Consider the following 22,442-nt stretch of genomic DNA (forward strand, 5'->3'; position numbering starts at 1 on the left):
GTACGTTTGTTGATTAAATAAGAAATGCATATGAAGTGAAAAATGTTGGACTAACTTATTATGTAAATATTTTATGCAGGGATTATATTACCTTCACAGTAAAGGAAAAATGCACAGAGACATAAAGGTAAGTAAAAACTGAATGGAATGTGTGTTTTTGTAGTAGCCTACACCATCACCTCTTAAGGGTCTTTATGGTTACACAACAGTTTTGGAAATCGTCTTTATAAGGTTTTTCTGTTTATTTATATATATATATTTTACCCAGCAGAAATTAAAAACTTGAATATGCATGGAAACAGTTTGTTCTTTTGACTGGAACCACACACACATTTAGTCCAGGGCTGCAGGATTTCAGCATCAGCCATGCTCCAGAACGGCACGTGTTCAGCTGGCCCTGGGCGTGTGCTTTGTGCAGAAGCAAAGGCTCGGTGTTCTCCCCACCTTTCCAAGAAGCTCGAAGTACCTTCCGGCTGAACCAGCGAGTAAACAGCTGTTGCTTTGGCTTCTTGCCTCTTTTCTGGGGAGCAGATTGCAGGGCAGCGGCTGCCGTTCTGCACGGTTCTTGCCCCGACTACTTGCTTCTCCTCCCTCACATACTAAAATTAGAGAGGGTACCATGAATCAGGGCTCTTAGCACCGACTTAGTTAAAACTTCACTTCTACAGAGCTGTATCAATGGCAGCTTGCTCATACTAGTATACTCCCTGGTAATAGTTTCCTTCTGATACTTCCTGTTGACTTTTTGTCCTTGGAGTTTTATTACCTGCTATTTGCCTTTCTAAACTCTTCCTTGCGCAGTCTCTGGCTTAAACTTGGCAGGCTTCCCTCCTGGAAATCAGACAGTGAATTGCTGGGCTCCTCTGTGTTGCGCATGTGATTTTTGTTGTTGTTTAGTTGTTTTCCCTGTTGTTGTTGTTTTGTGTGTGTTTTTTTTTTTTTTTCTTTGAAAACTAGGGATACAGTTTATGTAGTAGCTTTAACTGGAGGTGCATTCTCACTGACTGCAGGAGAATATTTGGGTTTTGAGCAATGGTGAAAATCATTTTTAAATGAAAGATTAATTTGGACACTAAACTTGAAAGTTTTTCATCATACTTCCCAAGCATTATTTCTCATCCTATGAGGATGCAGTGGATATATATTCATTTCTAAACAGAACTGTTCTGATAAAACCACTTGGAATGCTTACAGTGAGGTTTTTTGTTGCTTTTTTTTTTTTTTTTTTTTTACAAGCTGTTCCCATGAGCGTGGAAAAATACTATTTTCATCTGCAGATCTCTTGACTACTGAGTTATGTTTGCTTTCCTCAGTAGTTAAGTTATGTATTTAGAGTATCTGTCCTGTTAGTCTTGAAAGGTGGACAAGGTCAAGAGCATGTTAGCCAGGCTGTTACACTATTTACCTAGCTCCATTTATAAGGCTCATTTACTGTACTTGTGCAGGATTTGCCAAAATGAGTTGTGTGGCTGGAGTAGGACTGCAGGTCTGATTTCTTCCCAGTGAAAACCCCTTCCCGTATATAAATGATGTTTGGAAAGCCCTATGTGCTGTGCCTCTCTGCCCGGTTTATGGGCAGCACTGACATTCGTGGCTCTGTTCAGCTTTGCTTAGCCATCTCCAACCTTCGCTCAGTTCTGCTTGTAACTGGTTTCCTTCTTCCAATCAGGTTTGTTCACAGTCCTTTTTATGTGGTAATTTTATGGTGTCAGCTGCCGCTTGGGGTTGGTTTTGATTATTGAGCTGATTATTGAAGTGGTGCACATAGCCCCACAGCAGTGAGCGCTTACAATCGAGCACCAACAGAATCTCTGCTGCAGAAAGATGGAAATAGTTGTGTAAAACACTTGAATATCAAGGGAGGTCCTTAAGGCTATAATTATCATGGCTCTCAGATGAGAGAAACCCAGCCCCTGCATATGAAAAGAAAATCAAATTACTTCCGCCGTGACCTTTAGAGTTCCTATTTCCTTTCAATCACTGTAAATAGAAAAAAGAAAGTAAGAATTCATCCGCATAGGCAAATGATCATAATTCTGCTCTTGGAGAGGGCTTCGTGTACAATGGGAAACTTTGTAATACCATAGACTAGAGAATACTAAACTTGAAATTCATGAGAAACCCTGTGTATGTAAGTTCCTTTATATCACAGAATGGCAAGTAGATAATTTCAGATACATTTCCTTGAACATGCAATTCTTGATTTATCTTTTGACCCCGTATTTGCCATTAGATCTCACAAAAAGATTTTTTTTTAATATAATATCAGGGAAATCTGCATGTTTTAATTGAAGTGCACTTTTTTCTTTTAAGGGAGCAAACATTCTTTTAACGGATAATGGACATGTAAAGTTAGGTAAGTAAATAAAAATCTGTTGAGCTGTAAATCGTATGTGCAGTCTAAATTGTGTGCAGTCTAAGCAGTCTTTTTGTTTAATTAGGTAAGGAATTAATGAATGTTAGAATTCGTTTTCTCTTGCTGATAATATCTCATTCAGCACCATCATATTAATGTCTTCAGAGTAATTGGAGTGTGGTTTTGGAACACTGACGTGAAACATTCTGATGTTGTATGGGAGATGTAAAAAATCAAATCCCAGGACTTTTATAAACTGAGCCTTTTTCTTCCTTGTGTTGATAAGAGGAACGTGTTTGTGTGCAGCCTGCATATTTCTTAGGCGACTAAGAGGGGTTGACCAAAAGAATTTGAGAATCACCAAGCTTCCGTTATTTGCTGTTGTTACTTATTTTTTTTGTTAAATATTTCCGGTATGTTTAGCAAACTCTTAAAAGTGAAGAAACCAAACTGTCATGGTCATAAACAGTGAATTGCATCAGATCAGTTATTAACTCTTTGTTCTTATTTTTATATAGCGGATTTTGGAGTATCTGCGCAGATAACAGCTACAATTGCCAAAAGGAAATCATTTATTGGCACCCCATATTGGTAACTATGTTTTTAATTGCTTGTTAATATAATAGTAATGAACATAATACTATTGAAAATCTTATGTTAAAAGCATGCTATGTCTTTCTGACTAATCACTAAAACCTCTCTGATTTTCATGGAATCATGTCTGGTTTTGTGCTACATCCTGAATTAGCTGAGCATCAGAAAAAAAAACATTCAAATACCTTGAAAAACTTAAATATTGTCTGTGTTCTGCTGTTACTATTGACCAGTGGATCTTAGTTTAGTCTGATTTTAAATCTGTCTGCGGTCTTGTTTTTAACTCTGATCTTAAATTTTTTTCTTCCCCAATATCCATTTTGGTGTCTTGGGTTACTTCCCTTTTATGCCAGACCTGTTTTTTTCCTGCAACTCTTCAGCTGGTAATGAGTTTCATTTGTTTGTCTCTGCAGATTCTTTTGCCACTTGTGAAATGTTTTCTCTAAGACTTCTGTTTGTTTATTTTTAGGCATATCAGGCAAAAAACAAAGCAAAACACCACCACAACAAAAAATGATAGAAAAGAAACTTAAGTTTGAGTTCAGTCTGTACTGTGTCTTATTCTTTCCTCAGTCAACTAGTTTGCATAATTTATCTTCTCCTAAAGTTAAGGTTTTTCCTTTTTTTTTCTTTCTCTCTTTGTACTGGATGTGGTTCCCTTTTTGCCTTGAAGTAAACGATGCACATTCTTCACTGTAAAATAGCACTTCTGTACATTTCCTAGACAGATATTGCAAGTTCTATTGTGTGACAGCATAGTATTTATGAGAAAAATGTATGTACAAAAAAAAAAAAGCTACATTCAAGTATGCAGTCTTGAAATAGACTCAAGCACAGCATTTTTAGCATTTTTTTGTAGCATAAGTCACGCCAAGGCACAGATTCACTTCCCTTCCTAAGCAGTGCAAACACCCATCGGTCATGATTGTGTAATTGCACTGTGGCTCTGTTTCCTGACTGAGATGTCTGGGGTGACTTCAGTCCTGACCTGTATCGCTGTGAAACTTCCAAACTGGGCCATGCTTCTCAAGTGACACGCCATAACCTTAAACAATAACTATGAAAGCATTACATGGTTAAATACTGACGAAAAGCACCAGTTTGTCTTTGGAAGTCATCTCAGATTTGGGGAGTAGAAGCGAGGAAGCAAAGCTTGAGGCTGTGGAGAAGATTTAGCTGTAAGCAGTGTGAAGATTTGAGCAATCGTTAGAGGTATGGGCAGAAAAGGGCACCATGGTGGGATGGGAGAGACGTGAAAGGCAAAACTGCTGTGCAGTGTCTTCAGTTCTAGTAATCCCACTATTTACCCTTGTGTTCCTTCTCCTCCATGTCTTTGTAAAGTTAATGTTTCCCCTATGCACTGCTAACTCCTTCTTTAGTATCTTCCTTTTTTGATTACTTTTTTATTGAACTCTAATGTAAGTATATGTAGATATAGTTTAGGCCAACCGTGAAATAAATCGTACCACAAAAATCTGATGTTGCCTTCAAATCTGCAGTTAAAAACACACCTGTGTTTTAAATATTACATCATTTGAAATGTCTCTAAGTAATGCTGTCTGCTGCTTTACTGTAGCACTCACTAAGTGACATTCTTCTGTCTTATCTGTGTTGTGTTGCATTTCTTATTCCACTGGTCCTTTCCAGGTGATCTGGGCTAATGAAGTTCAAAGCTTAAAAACTTCAACACTTGACATCCGATATGGCTATATCAATCAGATCCATAGTTTGCTTTGGCAATCCAAAGCATGCCACAATTCCTAGAGAATTGTTTTATTTAGGTATTCTTATTTGTGTTGATTATGCTTGTAAAATTTTTCCCCCTGAAGATCTGAATCTGCTTTGTAGACTTAAATGAGCTCCTTTGACATAACAGCAAAGCAGGTTTTACAAACAAGAAGTTCTCTGCAGAACTGACATTAAGTCTTCAGGCTTTATGCTTTTAGGAGAGAAGAAAGCTTCTCTTCTTCATTGCATTTCTAGTTAGAGTTTTTCTCTTCGAAGTCATGTGATTACTTTCTGGGCCATGTGGATATTTGGGTGGTGTTTGGATTTTATTCTAGTTTGGTTGTCCACTGGTAGTTCCCTGTGCTCCTGCACAAGAATGTTTTCATCCACTTCCTTCCTGGAAGATAATAGAGGAGAACTGAATCATTGCTACAATGAGGGAGGGATCCTAATGTGGGAATTGTTTGCCTATCACTACTTTCAGATGAATAAACAAGTACCATGGTGTTTATTCATTTGGAAAAAAGGAACTAGGGAAAAACTTGACATAGTTTTGTGGACTACAGGTTAAAATTTAGAAGTTCAAAATCAAGAAATGTATGTATGATGTACCTTTACACGTACATGCATGCATGTATGTATATGTACATACACAGAAAAATATATATATGCTGTGTATTAAATAAGATCTATGGGGATATAAAAAAACATGCTGCTGCATACAGAATGTTTAATTTGTGATGGAAAGTGTATCTAAACCAAGACATCTTCCCTCATTTAGGATGGCACCAGAAGTTGCTGCAGTGGAAAGAAAAGGTGGCTATAACCAACTCTGTGATCTGTGGGCAGTTGGAATAACTGCTATAGAGCTTGCTGAACTTCAGCCTCCAATGTTTGACCTACATCCAATGAGGTTAGCAAGGGGTTAAAGCTCGGTGTATAAATGCAGCTTTATAAATGATCTGTTTAGATAAGCTGGCTGTGTGTGCTTCTGGTGTTTAGGGCTACTGCAAAGATGTTGGGTTGTAGCAGTCCTAAGAACTCTTTTTGGTGCGTAAATATGTGGTGGTGTCCTGGTAGCATCTCTTAAACTGATGGGCTTCTTACTGCCAACAAAATGATGTATTTACTAATCTGTCTCGTGTGTGTGCGTGTGTGTATCCATCTCACAATGTAAACCAGAGAAATACTGTCTTTTTTTTTTTTTCAGAGCACTTTTTCTAATGACGAAAAGCAACTTCCAGCCTCCTAAATTAAAGGACAAAATGAAATGGTAAGCACTTCAACATTTCAGTAGATTAGAATCCATTGTCCAGCAAAATACATGATTCTAATGTTTACCATTTCATTTTACAGGTCCAATAGTTTCCATCACTTTGTGAAAATGGCACTTACAAAAAATCCTAAGAAAAGGCCTACAGCTGAAAAGTTACTACAGGTAAAATTTGTGTGATTTTTTTAAATTTGTTTTTGAAGTTATAAAATTAAAATGTGTTTATTATGACTGATTGGTATTTTAATGTGTTTTTTCCTTCTGTCTTTCAGCATCCTTTTGTTACTCAGCCACTAAATAGAAGTCTTGCTATTGAACTTTTGGATAAAATGAATAATCCTGATCATTCCACTTACCATGACTTTGATGATGACGATCCTGAGGTAGGAATACGTTTTAACCATAGAATCAGCTTGAGTTTTTGTTTGCCAACAAAACTAATTGATTAGATACTTAATTATTTTTTGTTGAGCCACAGAAATGTGATCTCAGAATGGTCTGCAGGGTTCCGTTCACTTCAGTTTATTCTCTTGTTCCATGTGTAGACTTGTGATGCTTACCAGACCCTTACCAAAATTCATTGTGTTTGAGGGAGGGAAGATTAAAGAAAGATGTAAACATTTTAATTTTATTTGTTGTCCTTCTGCATTTTATGGTGCAAAAGTAAATGTGGGCTCCTCCAGTCCTGCATTATCGTGCACCCTGCTTTCTATTTCTTCATGAGAATGTCTTTATCTGCAAAAAACGCATTCATAAAATCACTTTATATCCATAGATAACTTGTTTCTTTGCTTTTAATCTGCTGTCTCAGCAACTTTCCTACTAGAATAATGATTCTGTAGTTGTTTTTGTCAACTGTTTTGCTGTGTTTCTTGCAGGTTTTATTTTCTATCTTAGAATACAAGACTTGATTTCCCTCACGATTTTATCAAATGCAAAGTCTGGTTTTCTGCTTTAACAGCAGGTTAAAAATATCATGCTTATGTAAGGTGATAAACAGCACAGGACTGAAGTGATTCTTAAGAGAAGACATATTTTGTTATTGCATCCTGTCAACATACTTAATTGTATCTTAGTGAAGACTTCCCAGATGTACACAGTTCCTTAAGTAATTACCTCTTAAGGGGAAAAGAAATCCTTTAGGCACAAATCGACTCATTTATTGCATATTTTTGTGCTTTGTGTGTATTGCGTATTTTTTTTTTAAATAGGGATAAACTAGTCTAAAAATGTCTTCAAATGAATATAGGCCTAAAAAAGCATCTACTTTAAGATACCCACTTTCAGATTTTGAAAGTTAAATGAGGTTTTGTAGTTTCTGTAGAATCAAAGACAAGTTGACATGCACTAAATCTGCTTCTTCCTTCCTTAGAAGTTGAAATAAATATCTGGAAAGAAGCGAAACTAAAATCTGTTTTTTATTGCGGAGTGCAATGTTTAAGTGGGGAAGGAGAGGAAGGCATAAAGATTGCATAGTCAGTACTCTTAAAAGCAATTCCAAGTAGTCAAGCTGTGTAAAATAAATCTAACTAAATTTTATTCAATTTATTTAATTTAAAGATGCAAGAAAACCCTTAATGTGTTTGACTCTCCCAAGAGAAAAGTTTCTGATTCTTTACGTCTCTGTCAGGAGACAGCACCGAGGAACTCAGTTCTGCTCTTTGCCATAAGCTGTGAGGATCAGGTGGTGTTCTTTACCTTACTGTCTGTTCAGTGATGGTAGACAACTAGGAGGCCCCCATAAAGTAGTATTTCTGTAGAAACCAGAAAAACAAGACTTTCATAAGCTGTCATAAGAAGTAAGATAGCTGTTTTCAGTGTGCTTTATGTTAGGTAAGTGTTTGGGTCAGGCTAGCTTGCACAGAGTAGCTTTCCTGGAAATTGTACTGAATCATTGATGTGCCATTTCCCCGTGTCACTTTTACATATTTTCCAGTAAGAACGTGTCTTTATTCTGGGCCACTCAGCTGGAGAACCTCTCTTCTCTTTCTGTCTGGAGTCACTTCAGCACACATTTTAGTGACAGTTATCTGTGGCTTTCAAAATAGTATTCGTTCTTATGTCCATTCTGGTTTACCTTTAAGAAGTCTCTTCACTTGTCCAACGTATATCACTTGTCAGTTATCACATCATAAAGCCTGGTATCAGGAGAAAGTTATGCCTTGTCTGGGGAGAAAATAAAATAAAAACAGTCTCACAACAGTGATCAGAGAAAAATGCATATTTTCAGCATTTGTAAAGGAGCTGTAAGGGTTGACAGTATTGAGGGGATGAGCAAGTTGTCTTGAATGTCTTCTCAGTTTATTCTTTTGGATGCAAGTTCATTTGTTGTTCACCTTTACGAGGCTTATGTGGGGTTTTTGTTGTGTTCATGGACTTCACAGCTAGACATAATCCAGTTCCCTGCATTCATCACGTGGCCTTGGTCTGTTCAGTGGGCTTCAAATACCATTACCTGTGGCGTTGAATCATCTTCATCAAATAGACAACTTAGATGTCACTTCTAATGTCTGCCCAAACCTCATTACCAGAATACTTTCCAGCAAGGCTTTTAATCAGCCTGCAAAATGAGATTGATAGGGACACTTGGGAAAATGTTTCCTTAAAAAATAAATGAGTGTAGGATCTGCCTCTGCACATAAAGCAGATGATAAATTATCTGATGCATCTTGAACAAGGTCTGTATATCAGGTATCCTGTCACAGATAAAAGTTGTGGTTGACACTGCAGTCATTCCCAAAGAGGGTAAGAAACTTCCGTATTCCTCTTATACATGGTTGAACACACTCCAAGACCTATCTGTTCACAGGCTGGATGGGGATGTTCACCTGAACCTGGGGAATGACCACTCCTTTACTAGTAGCAGACACCCGAATGCATCCACCAAAAATTGAAAGAAGCAACATAGCATGGTACAAACGACTCTGGGGAGGATCTTGAACATTAGATCTGCACCGTGGTTTGTTTTTGTGTGTGTGGTAGTCGGTCACTTCGGTTTTTGTTGGCTTTTGGAGGCACGGGAGCTTTTCTAGCTAGCTGTGGTTTTTGAAGGCAGGCTGCTGCCCACTGATGTTAGCCCTTCACCTGGCCCTTGGAGGTTTTATGGGAGTGCTATTTGTTACTGTTTGGGTAGGATAGTCTGGAGTGTTGTTGTAAAGATGAAACAGCGTGTGTGGGGAAATGCAATCAGGTTGTTTGGATGTAATCAGAAAGGTCTCCCGTGGATACAGACAGTATTTGTTTGGCAGCAATACCTGTGACTGTGGCATTTATGTTTTCCTCACTCCAACTAATGGAGCAGCACCTCAGTGGGTTTCTGATTCCAAGACAATTTCCATTTGGGACTCCCTTATGAATAAGGTATTGTAGCTGCTGGCAACTGCCTGTTCCCTTTAATCCTCTTTATTACGCCTGAGTCTTAGCACCCGGTATGTTTTGGGGATGAGATTGTTTGTGAGATCTGTACCATGCTTAACCTTGTGCCCAAATGGCATTTTGTGTTGGCAAGTTAACCTACATTTCGTTGTCCTCGGGCACAATTTGGGTGTCAGCTGCTTCTGTTGTTTAGTTGTCAGCATAGGTCTTTCAAGGTGAATTGCAGACGCTGTCCTCTGACAGAGTGATGAGGATTTGACTACTTCCAGTAATTCTGTTAGCCGAGGAAAAGGAAGTGTGAGGGCGGGTTCTGCACGTAGTACAGTGTGAATATCTGTGAACATCTGTGGCAGGATACAGGGAACTTCGAAAATAATGCTGCGAAGGCAAAAATGCTTTCTACCCGCTCTAAACCTGCCTCCTGATGCTGGCATCGCAAATGTGCACACACCCTGTGCAGGTGGGCAGTGCCTCTCAACCAAGGACTAGACGTAAGCAACCTTTCAGTGCTTAGTGTTTGAAATATTCAAGTGGAAAAAAAGGTTAAACCTTGAACTGCATCCTGAGGTATCTAGAAAGCAATTTTTTAAAGCTCAAAAGAATGCAAAATAGGCAAACCAGAACTGCAGAAGAGGAGGATTGTCACAAGCTCCAAAAATGCAAGCCTCACTGTGAGATGCATTTTCTCTCATGCACCCACAGTTTTGAAGCATATCCAGTTTAAAAAAAGACCGAAGCAAGCATAGAAGTGAGGTGAAGCACTCTGTACGTATGTTTGGCTTGTAATATAAAGCAAGGCAGTTGTCTTTGATGCAAAGAGGATGGGAATAAAGCTTTCAGATAATACTTGAGGGTTAAACAGAGTTGCAGAGCATTTGTGACTTCTTGTGGTATTATACCAGTTAAATTTCTCTAATTGTCATCCCTTCATAGTCAGAAGTTGCCAGGGAATGATGAGTAAAAGCAAACTTAATGATGAGTAAAATGATGCAAACTTAACTTACAAGCATGTCAAATTTCTGACACTACTGTGTCATATTGCCTTCATTAAAAATTGTCTTGCTGCCATATATTCAAGACAGGAACATGGCAAACATACAATTTTCACAGATTACTTGGGAGAAAGTTTAAATATTTTTTTTTTTGAGAGTAAGATTTCATAACAGAGGACATACTGAAAACACAATTAGGATTTCTGTTGCTGATTTTGGGGCCTCATTGTACACATCAGTCAGTTGGTCTTGTATTCTTGCTAAGAAACCTTGTCTTATGGTTTCTTAGAAAACCTGCAGTAGTAGATAGGAAGGAAAAGCAAAACTCCAACAGGATCAAGGAAAAGAAAGCTACATCTTAAAGTTCATGATGCTTCATCTGGTACAGAAGTAAATGGAAATCCAGGGAAAAATAGAGATGGCCCATACATACGAAGGTGAATTTCTAGAAATGATGGCATCGCTCTTGCCATACAACACAAGGAACTTGCTGTGTGGTACCAGGGATATTGTCTCTTCTGTTCAGCTCTGAAAACCTCAGGCTAACTTGTCATCTATTGAAAGAAACTAACTGATGATGTTTTAGAAATCGGTTTAGATTAAAAACTGGGAAAATATGGTTGTCTGAACAAAGGAAAATCTGCTGGTAAGACTGAGTTAGTACTGCTGCTTATTTTGGATGCTACCAATACTATTAAACTGAAAGGCACAGAAAAGAAATGTTACACGAGCAAAAGTGAATCATAGCCAGTGTTATCTTCATTTGCTCAAATCCAGAGTTTAAAAACCCTTACTCTGAACTTGATGACATTCTCAGAGAAATGTGGAGACACTGTAGCTAAATAATTCTAACTTTAAATAAATATTTATAACTTTAATGTACAAAAAAAGGGAATCTTTATTTTTAGCTTCTGCTTGATTTCCTTTTGATATTATGCTAAAGAAATATGCTAAAAAAATACCATACCATATCAGAATACCATGTTTTAAATGAGTATATGTGGATATTCAAGTATTATTTTTTTCTTCCAGCCTCTTGTGGTGCCTCATAGAATTCATTCAACGAGTAGAAATGTGAGAGAAGAAAAGACACGCTCTGAAATAAACTGTAAGCATGTATAGATGACAACATTATATGTTCTTAAATTAATCATTAATATTCTCTTACAATTTCAACTAGTATTCTGGGTATTTGACACATAGAAACATTTTTATTGGTATGCAGCAAAATAAAAACTTTCATGTCCAGAATGTATCTGCAGGTGAAACAGTGTAATAAATATGTCTAAAATACTTGAATACACACTTTGTCAGCACTTCAGTAAATCTTACTATTGCTTCATCTTAATTGAACAGTACACAGCCTGAGATCTTCTGATAGCTGGTTGGTATAGCCCCATATCTCACTTGGGCAAGGATGTTGAGAGTGATGCCAGATTGTGCCGGGTACCAGAATGGCAAGGAAAGCTTTTTCTTCCTTAATTTAGTGTATTTGTCATGTTTGCTTTTGAATTGAAACAGATATATGAAAATTGGGAAAGGAGAACGTTGATCACCAGCCATTGGAATCACTCCACTCCCAAATCCCCAAGTTTTAGTCATTCCTTTGCTTGAATTAAATCATAGCGTTTTCTTGCAGCTTCAGTTTTCTTTAACTAAAATAGAGGGGAGATGTCTTAGACCTGCCAAAGAGCTCTGAGAAGGTGTGATTAGTTTTCTCCGAACTTCATTCAAGGCTCTTGAGTCCTAATGAGTCTCCCATAATAACACATCCAAAAGTAAATTCGCATAATAGATGTTTTTATAAGCTACAGCTGTACTAGACCTTTAAAGAGGGTACTTTGATGCCCTCCCTGTTCACTGAATCCTTTTCCAGATTGTAGAGCAATTAGGTAGGGTAAATGATGATTTTGCTGCCTTCTGTGATAGAATAGTAGCATGTGTCAAAAGTTTCCATCAGTGAGCATAGAATACGGTCATTAAACCGAATTTATTACATGTGTTAACCTTTGGAGGAAAATTTTGTCTAATTGCTGCTTAACTTAAGTTGTTGTTTTCCTTTTCTCTTCTTTAGTTGGTCAAGTAAAATTTGATCCACCCTTGAGGAAAGAAACAGAGCCACATCATGAATTTGTGAGTAACAAGCAGCGTGTACAATGCACAATACATCATTCCCTGCAAATATCAGTGGAGGAGGGGAAATAAAAGATAGTGCTTCCTTAGCACTACTAAAATCAGTAGTAATTCTTCCAACAAGGGGGAACATATCGGTCCTAATAATTCAGTGTCATTAGACTGTATGCATCAAGACCCCCTTCTTTGTGGGTTTTTTCAGGTTTGATGTATGTGCTAAGCAACAGCTCTTTGTGGTTTTCCTCTATCCTTTATACCTCATTGCCAAGTATATCATTCCCTTTACTTAGAGTTACAGTTCTAATTGTAGAGTTGCTGTGTGTGTACTCAAATGCTTCTCTCCCTCATGCTCATATTGACAATGATTGCTATTGGAAATAATCATAAAATTGAGAGCCTGGGAAGAAGCATGATGCGTTTGAAAATGGATTTTTGGGGGAAGGTTTATTTTCCCATGCAAACAAACTTCTTGTAGCCCTGAATCACACCTGAGCCACACGGAGTCTGGCAGTTGGTGTATTGTGTGACGATATAGTGCTGATATTTTCCTCCTATGGGTCCATCAGTACAAGAAAGGTCTACGAGAACTCAGGCAGTGGGGGAAAAGGTGTCTGTGCTGTCTGTCACACGCCTCTGCAGTAACTTCTGTGATGGAGGCTGTTGCTTTCCACATCTGTGCACTTGGGCAGTTTCTTCCCATTCCTGGGAAGGTCAGTGTTTCTACCATCAACTCAGCAGCTACCTCAGAATCATTTCTGAACTAATTCCACATTATCAGGACTTTGTTTCTGTTCTGCATTGTCTGGATTGTGAAGAAAATTGGTGGCATCATGTAATTCAAAGTATGATGCTTTTTACTTTTTAAGAATTTTATATATATAGAATCATAGTTGCCAAAAGACGTGGGTGGAGAAGCTCAAGTTTTAAAATAGTTTCTTTCATTTTGATTTTATCAGTCATTCACTGTACAAACCAACTAGTCAGCTGGACAGCTTCACTGGGGCAGGGAGGTATTTTTCATTGTACCTTAGGAACCTGAGTTGCTAAGCTGCAGAGAGAGAGATTTTCTGCAGGGGGTTGAGGCATGACTTCTGAAAGCTCTTCTTTGGCAGGTATGCTTGGAAAAGAGAAATTGGGCCTTTTCCCACAGCGTGTGTTAGCAATCAGGACCTTTGCACTTCAGAATCTTAGAAGCTCTTTCTGCTACAAGAAGGGACTTGAACTATCCAAATTAATTCTACTGATAAGGAAATATTTTAGTATTATGTATTCCTCTGAGAGTTTGCATATTTCAAACCTGTCCAAAGAACTTGCCTTCTCTCTCTACAAAGATCTGTAACTGCTTTTATGGATCTTTCTCAAGACAGAAATTAACTGCCCCTCTGCCCATAACAGAACAAAGCATACAGACATGACTTGTCCTTTCAGGATATAAAAATCCTTTGCTTTAGGACATCTTAAGTAATTTTCACCTTTAAAAGATTAATATATTCTTTTTGATTACCTGGCAGGAGTTGTGTTTTTTTTTTCTGTAGTGCTGGTCTAATTATTTGAGTTTGTTTTCAGTGTGAGCATGAATGGGAAAGAACGAAACAATCATCAGTTTGTCACAGGATTACTGTGACATACCTAAAAATGCAAGCAAGATAGGTAGTTCTGTAGGCAAAGGTAACTGCTTACATGAAGTATTTGGATCTGTGGTAGCTGTTTCTGTAACATATGCCAGCATAGACTGAATTAGAGGAGTCGTATTAATTCTTACAGCTGCTGTTAGCCAAGAGAGAAGCATAACTGTCATTTTCCAAGTGATGATGCTGGGTCTAGAGACAAAAGAAAAAATACATTTTGTTGTTAGAAACCAGCCATGGAACAAATGGGCAATTGCAATTGGCGTTTGCAAGGAACGGCTGCTCTAGCAAAGAGCCTTCGTACAAAGCAGGCTAGAGGAGAAACTTGTAATAATCTGCATCCTCTGGGGGAGGCTGGAGAGAGACTTGGAAACAGGAGCAAGAGATGCTCTCTCTTTTTCCAACAATAATGTGAATCTATTTGTGTTAAAGCAGTTCTCCCGACCCTTTTGCTTTTGTCTCACTAAAGCTTGTTTAAACTCCATGCTAATTTACTGAAGGGTATGAGCACACAAGCCAAGGGACTGGACCACTGCTGAATGATGATTTATTGTTGGTGATGCCCTCATATTTTATGCTGGTACACACGTGCCTCTTACTGAGGCAGGTTGTCACCCATTACCACAGCTCAGGTGATGAACAATAAGTCGTCATTTTGGTGTGATTCAGTAGCATTTGGTGATGTGACAATACCCTTAGCTGTGTTCCACCCTCCTGCCTGAACTGTTTTAACATGGTTTGAGCTTCAACTAACAACTCTTTTTTTCTTTTTAGCGAGAAAATTCCCCTTTATCTATCCCTGGCTTTCAGTCACAATGTAAATAACTTGAGTTTCTTGATCTCTATCTAATGAACAGCCTGACAGTAGCGATTTTTTGGACAATTCAGAGGATATATACTACACTGCAAGATCTAACCTGGTATTTTTCATCTTATGCCTTTCTTTGTCAGTGTTGGTTTTGTCTTTATTTTCCTTTTCCAAAGCTCATGTTCTGTCCTGTTGTTGTAGTGGTGTTCTCATCTGTGTAAAAGCCATTTGGTGCAAGGATTATTCTATATGAATGTTTCTGTAACATAGGATGGAATTCTTACAATGTGCAGTACTGAAAGTGTTTAACCCATACTCATGTTTCGTTAAATCACTTCTGTAGAAGGGGCTCAGTATTACACGTTCATTCAAACTTATTTAACTGCTTTACAATGCATAACGTGTTAATTTTATGGAGGGTGATTAAAAAAGAGAAACTACATCCTCTTCGTATTTTTGCTTGGTAGTTCCTTTAAATAGTTCCATGAAAGACTATAAAATTATATAAGTTTAAATATCCAAATTCTCCAGATAGCAGTTATATTACAGAATGAATATAAACTTAATACAAATAACAGAAGGCAGGGTCATAAGTGTTTTCAATGGCATTTGGCACCATTTATACTCTGATATATTTTCCAAATTTTCTGTTACCACACTGCTAAAGAATTCAGTTGTTAGCACTGCAGCATGGAAATTACTGTAGAAAGCAAATTTTCTTATTTCTTTACTCTTTAGGCACAACGTAGTTACGAAAGTAATGCTTCTGACTTTGACAACTTCTTATATGGTGGAAAAAATGAAGAAACATTTTGTAGCAGATGAGGATTGTTTTAGTGGATTTCTTTGATTTGTGAGCTTTTTAGTATAAGTGTACTTGGGGGGAGGAATGGAAGACTGAGGTGTTTGGGGATGTTTTTTGTTTGTGATTTTTTGTTGGTTTTGGCATCAGTTGGCTTGGTGCAACTTGAATCTGCCAATGCTGTAATTACTGAGAGCTTTGACTCATTTTTGGAAGGAACTTCATGTGGAATTCCTTGGTAGAAAAAATGTTTCACAAATTGTTTTGAGATTAGTAGCTTAGATTTCCCTATATGTGGTGGGAACAACTCATCCTGTGCAATTGCTCTGTTTTTGGGGATGGGTTTTTCTTGATTTTATTTTTGTTTTGCCTTGTTTTATTTTTCAGTTGCTGCTTTTTTTTTTTTTTTTTTTTTTTTTTTTTCTTCAGATCTCCTTTGGCATTGTCACATATCCCATTAGCTTAAAATCTGAGGGTCTAAAGGGGAGATGAGAACGCATCTCCCAAGTGAACCGTCCTTCTGTTGCATGAGGCCCTGGGCAACCTGATCTAGTGGGTGGCATCCCTGCCCATGGCAGAGGGGGGCTTGGAACGAGGTCATCTTTAATTAAGGTCCCTTCCAACCCGAGCCATTCTATGAGTCTATGATATGTTGTTTTGCACATTTTCAGAAATGTTTACTGTGATAAAATTGATAAACTACTGATATTGCAATCATGAGAGGGTATAGCAGGGCCAAATATCTTTCAGTTAAAATATTTTTGCTGTATTTAAGCATTAGTTCAGAAATAGCCTCAGGTATGTAGTATCTTGAGGAAAAATATTATTTTCTTCAAGCTGTGACTTCTTTCAGGTTATTTTTCCACCAGATGGGTTCTAGTGGAAAAATAGAGCTTACTGTTGACAGGATTCAAATCAAAAAGTCATGTTGAGCAAATTTTAGTTTGGGTTATCCTGGTCATCAATGAAATATTGTGTTGAAAATCTTTTTCATAGCTGAAAAATTGTTTTTGGATGCATCCACCCCGGTCTTGGAAACTGATTGATAACACTATAGTCGCTTTTTTTCTTCGTATTGGAGGAAAAATTAAATGATTCTACATTGGACTTCATACAATTTAGTCTGGAGTATTCAACACACAGTGGAAAGTATTGAATTCTACTTTTTAAGGAAGTGGGGATGGAGGAGGTGAAAATGTCAAGTTTCAAACTGAAGTTGTTTTCAGTTGCTGTCAAGTTAGCGTTCACTTTAGATTTCTCTGGCAAAGTATTCAGTAAGGGATTTGTGGTTATCATGCAATGCTTGCTGTTAAATTTGCCAGAGGTATTTATACATTAGATCCGTGGGGGTTTTTTTTGCTTATAAACATTCTGGATTTAATATTTTTTAATAGTCTTTGGCAACAGTTAATTTTCAGAATGCAGTGTTTCAGCATAGCTTTTTGGTGTTAGTTATTTATTTGTGGCATAGAAATTGAGAGATTTATAGGAAAACCTTAAGTTAAGGAGAAGTGACTGACGTAGATGATAAACTTTGCCCGGAAGACTTACTCTTTAGTTTGTTGAGATCATTTTTCTCCTCACTATACATGCATGTGTATGATTTTCACTTTGTTAAAAGCCATATATATTCCTATTCCTGCTTAGTTATACTATATTTTTAGAGTTATATTAGTTATCTATTAGCTGGATTTCAGAAAGTCTTCATACTTCGCTCTGCTTTAGTTAATGAAATGATGTGTGATCCTTAGAAGAAAATGAGTAAAAATGTGAGGGGAAAAGTACGTAAGGGTTAGGAATGTGTTTGGTTTTTGCTTTTTCTTTTCCTTCACTGTATGTTTTCAGTACTTTCTACCTCAGCAGAAGTAATCAAGAAGATGAGATGCTGAATTTTGTTGCTAGAAGGCAGTTTTAAAATATTGTGTAGAGGTGTCTGTTTGATTGGGGCCTTACCATAGTTAATTAGGGTGGTAATGTTCGCTTACGTGGATGCAAAATAGTGCTGTTTGTGCCAAGCAGACACTCAGACAAAACGTATAGAGAACTGAAATACAAGGAAGAGGGGAACAATAGCTACGTAGCAGTAACGCACAGGAAACCTCAGTCAGTCACCAGGGAGGAATTACTTTTGCTCATGGTTAAATATATATATATAATTAGCTATTTCTGCTATCCACAGAAAATAAAGAATGTGATTTTTAATGAAGTAAAGGCATTGGAAGTGTATATTCATTAAGAAATATTAAAGCTTGTCTTAAAATAAGCATTCTTTTTTATGGGGTAGCATGATAGGAACTGCTTAATCATTATTCTTATTAAGAAATAGGGATGCATATGTGCCTTCTTGTTTGCTAAGTTTGTAGTCAAAGGTGATGTGTAGTCTTCAAAATTCAGATTTACTTCCCCAGCACTTTGTGGATTTAAAGACTTAAGAAACAAGGTCATTTGAACAAACAAAATGAATAGATTAACGTTCCAGGATTAAAAGATACGTGAAGTAACTGCAAATTGCTGGTTAACTGTATACATTCAGTTTTGCTTTTTGAGAGACTGAACACTTAAAATAAATTTTTCAGTACAGCTCAGCCTTCAAGAACAAATCTGTTGATTAGGAAAGAAGACTAAAATTTACAGTAATGCTTAATTCATCATGAAGTTCTGCAGAAAATTCAATAGCTTTTTTTTGAAGCTTCAACTGCTGAAGATACTGTAGATTTAATCATTCTTGGGGAACTTGTTTTATAGCATCGTTGATTTCTTTGAAGGGTGTAATTTGCCGTTTTACATGACTTCTTCCTTTAGTTATACCCAGACTGGTGAGAAGAACTAGTGGTTATTCCCTGTATTATCTCTTTTCCAGAGTGATTGTTGTCAGCAAATAGCCTTCTGTCTTGTACACAGTTATGTTGGCTCAGGAATGGGTCCTTCATAACCTGAGCTTGAAAGCAGAATAATCTGGGGTTGTGTCTTAGATTTAACAGCAAAGTTATTAATGATTTTCTCATTCCTACTGGGTGTAGGTCTTAAGCTTCTTTTGGAAAATGTTTAGTCATTCAGACTCATTTAGTGTGAATGTTGTCTGATTAGAAAGAGTTTTTGTTAACTAATTGGCATGGTATGTATCTTAAATGAGAATATTCATGGAGATTAATAATGTTGTTGGGCCACTTTCAGGATGTGGGTGAGGTGATAGCCTTTATTAAAGCAGATGTTGCATCATTTAGTAATTCATGCTAATTTGTTCTTCCCAGTGGGAATCCATACATGATAAGGTTTCTGTTTTGTTTATGTTTACATTTGGCTTTAAAAATAAAAATCTACTTACACTTGTTCTTCTTATAAAGTATAATAGCTCTGTGGAGGGCTTATATGATAAATGCAGTACTTATCTATGTTAGTGTATTAAATATATAGCTAGAAGGTGTATAAAGTCACAATTCCAGGATATATTTGGAAAAAACAAAAAAAAAAACAAAAACAAAAAAAAAAAAAAAAAAAAACACTAGCACTTTCAAAGAGCCGACTAGCTCTCAAAATGTATCTGGTAATCAAGAGTGAAAAAGTAGGTTTCCCTAGCAATGGGTTACTTGACCCCACATCCCCACATTTAGGTTGAAAACCAGAAATATTTTAAAAGTTTGCAAGAATGCTAACAGGCTAGTCAAGGACAGGGAATGAAAAATATATCCAGTTATAATCATAGTGAAAAAAATGCTAATAGCACAATGGTAAAATGAATAAAAAATAAGCTTTTGTCCTTTTAAAGAATTTAAGCATAAGTAATTCTGGCAGATGCCATTTTTCATAATGAGGAATCCAGTGAAGCTTGTAAGGTCTTGTGACAGGTGAAGGCTCTTGATGTTTGCTTATTTTCTCTTATTAATTTTCCTGTCGTTGCTGTACAATGTATATGGTCATGCATTGCATGATGTGTAAATTAAAATGGACAAGCATTTTATGTCTGGCCAACATAAGATTTCTGTTTCCTGCTTGTGATTAATGTGATTGTGCAACATGCAGACAAAGCACTTGACACTCAAACTGAAAATCTCAGATTTCGGTATACCGGTCTGGGGTTATTTTTCTCCAACAATCCTTTTTCTGGCATCCTTTTACACAGACTCACGCCGCCTGTTTAACCTTGTTGTTTGTGAGTCTAGTGATATCTTATGTTTCCAGTCTTGTTATTTTCTGCTGCAGGCCTGAATCCCCAAATACCTGTGCTTACATTTGGCTGCTGTGGACCTTTTTGAATAAATTATTTTTGGAATAATTACTGACTCACAGTCAGGAGAATTAGATCAGTGTATCTCTGGTGGATTGGGGTGTGTCAGCTGATGGTGAGGACCAGCAGAAAGAAATTGCCTGGATGATGTTATAGATACTGGGAATTACCAAGGCTGAAATTGCAGAGGGCTTAGGATGGCCTTTCACAGGGGAGGGAGATTCTCTGAGTGAGCTGTTGGGGTACAGGAATAGAGTAAAACTGTGGAGAAGGAAGATAAGGATACCAGAAGGTATCAATAATACCCGTGACTGAGGCCTAACCCCTTCCACCTGCTACCTCATGGAGCCTGAGGCATGGCCCTGGAGGAGGGCGAGCCTTCCACCTGCATGGCCATTTCTGAGCCCTTCCTTCCTGTCACCTCATTTTTCTGTGGGGAGTGGGTAGGGTTTGTTGGTGGTTCAGAGTTTAATTCTAGAAAGTGGTGTGTAATAAACTCATACTAAGGCTGACAAGTCTCCAAGGTTCAGGAAATGGCAGCTTTGGGCTTGCCATTGCGGTTTTTATACAACCCTCTGATCTCTACCTTTTTACATCATATCAGTTACGTGTTGTTTATTTCCACAATATCTCACTTGTCCTGGGAAAATATGAAAAGTCACTGAAGCAATCAAATGCTACTGACAGCTGTGGTAGAAACACCCATGTGGAAACTACTACTTAGCTTTACAGAGTAGAGTTGAAGGTGCAGTAAACAAAACCTGGAACTCCTTGCCAAGTAGAAAACAACCTTTCATAGCTTTGTGTGAAGTGATTGCCCTTCAGTTTGGGACTGAAAGCTTGTGGTGGCTTGTGCTTTGGTATCTGGGAGCACTGGAAAATCTTGTAGGAGACTTCTCCCCTGATTCTTAAAAACAGCCTTTGCGAGATCAGCCCCGTGAGTTGTCGTTGTCTAGCCCAAGCTCTTGCAGCGTGGCTCTCTGGGCACTTTTCTGAAGGATGGCATGGTTTTGATACAGGCTGCAGCCAAAAGAGGCCTATTCTACAGAAAATACTACAAAACTATTGAAAAGTTGTCTAGGGAGGAGCAGTGTAGCTTCATTTGTCACTAACTTAGGTGATAAGTGACTAATTTCTCCTGGTGAACACACACAGTGTTTTGGGAAGCAAGTTTATGTGCAGATTTCTGTGTGATCCATCTCAAGAAGCCAAAACCATTTGATTATAGCAGTATCCTCCTGGCAGACGCAAAGTTGTTGGTGCTTCAGTATGGTCTCTTTATTCCCATTAATGAATTAAATTTGTATGCCATACGGCATCCATTGAATAGTAGTGTCTGAGGCCTGTTGGCACTTCTTTTTCTGAGTAGCCAGCCCTCGGTGATAGCTTGAGTGCTTTATTTTGCTGCCCGTTCTGTTAATACTGTATTTTTATTTTTGATACAAAAGATATTGTTAAAATCTACATAAGAACATAGAGTTATCTCTCAAATATATATCGGATAACCAGAGCTATTAAAACCCTTTTAGTGTCTTCTCTGCTTATTTCTTTAACATTGCCATCTGCTAAAGGCATTTCAGGCTCTCTGCCAGAAGAACTCCCCATCTGAAAGGAATACTATTAATGTGCCAGGGAGGGATGGCTGGCTTCTGTAAAAACTAGTGTGATCAATTTGATGGGGCTTGATCCATCACAAAGTCCTTTTTGTTGTTTTTTTTTTTTTTTTTTTATTTCCTTTTCTACAGCTGACTTATTTGAGGAAAGGATCTGTGAGGCTAAGGAAGAAGCTAATGACAGAGTTTTAAAAGGAATTAGAGGTGCAGCAAGCTGGCAGAGGAGATTTTCAGGTGTGGTGGGCTTGAGAATGGTGTTAGAGGCCAGAGGAACTAGTTGGTGTGGTGGTTCAGGTGTTGTAGAGAGGGGTAACAGCAGTGGGATTGATGTGGGGTATGTGTTTGCTCACCTGTTCATCTTAAAGATTCATTCTCTTGTATTTCAGGATCTACAGCTAGAATATGGTCATGGTCCTCAGGGTGGCTACTTCTTGGGTGCAAATAAGTGAGTAAACAATGGCATTTTCTGTCATGTATATTCACTCAAGGCTGTTTTACTACAAGTTCACAAATGTGTGTTTAAACACATCAACTGAAATGGATGTAGTAAAATGTCACGCTTATTTATATCAGTTATGGTTCCAAAGTCACTATTTATACAATATTAGTAATTGATACAGAATTACAGCACCTTTCAGTATTTGAGGCAATGTTGATCGTACTGTCTCTGTGGTGCTGTGAGTCTCCTTTTAAGAGCTGTTATCTTGGTCTGCTTGTTAACAAAATGTTCTGCATGGTAGGTGTTGCAGAGCACAATTTTACCCCATCTAGTAAGTACCACTGCTCTTCTTTGAAGTTCCGATATGAACCCCTTCTTAGTGTTATAGGGCATGAGGAGCATTCAGTTACACAGGCTTTGAAAAGTAAAATTTACCTGTTTCGAAGACATTTAACTTTATAGGTTTAATAATTTTC

General features: G+C 37.7%; 1 protein-coding gene across 5 annotated transcripts in view; it reads left to right on the forward strand.

Annotated features, from left to right (window-relative positions):
- Positions 1-22,442, forward strand: part of MAP4K3 (mitogen-activated protein kinase kinase kinase kinase 3) — a 79,641-nt gene that overhangs the window by 23,642 nt on the left and 33,557 nt on the right. For 3 of the 5 annotated variants that reach the window (XM_082757167.1, XM_082757168.1, XM_082757169.1), the window contains exons 6-16: positions 80-127; positions 2,314-2,356; positions 2,875-2,947; positions 5,460-5,591; positions 5,889-5,951; positions 6,035-6,116; positions 6,224-6,334; positions 11,351-11,426; positions 12,393-12,451; positions 14,937-14,999; positions 21,914-21,972. In XM_082757167.1, coding sequence (XP_082613293.1) covers positions 80-127; positions 2,314-2,356; positions 2,875-2,947; positions 5,460-5,591; positions 5,889-5,951; positions 6,035-6,116; positions 6,224-6,334; positions 11,351-11,426; positions 12,393-12,451; positions 14,937-14,999; positions 21,914-21,972 — 809 coding nt within the window. The remainder of the gene's footprint in view (positions 1-79; positions 128-2,313; positions 2,357-2,874; positions 2,948-5,459; positions 5,592-5,888; positions 5,952-6,034; positions 6,117-6,223; positions 6,335-11,350; positions 11,427-12,392; positions 12,452-14,936; positions 15,000-21,913; positions 21,973-22,442) is intronic. The other 2 variants (XM_082757171.1, XM_082757170.1) reach the window with 1 other exon arrangement.

This window comes from Aythya marila, assembly GCF_965140915.1.
Source record: "Aythya marila genome assembly, chromosome: 3".
NCBI lineage: Eukaryota > Metazoa > Chordata > Aves > Anseriformes > Anatidae > Aythya > Aythya marila.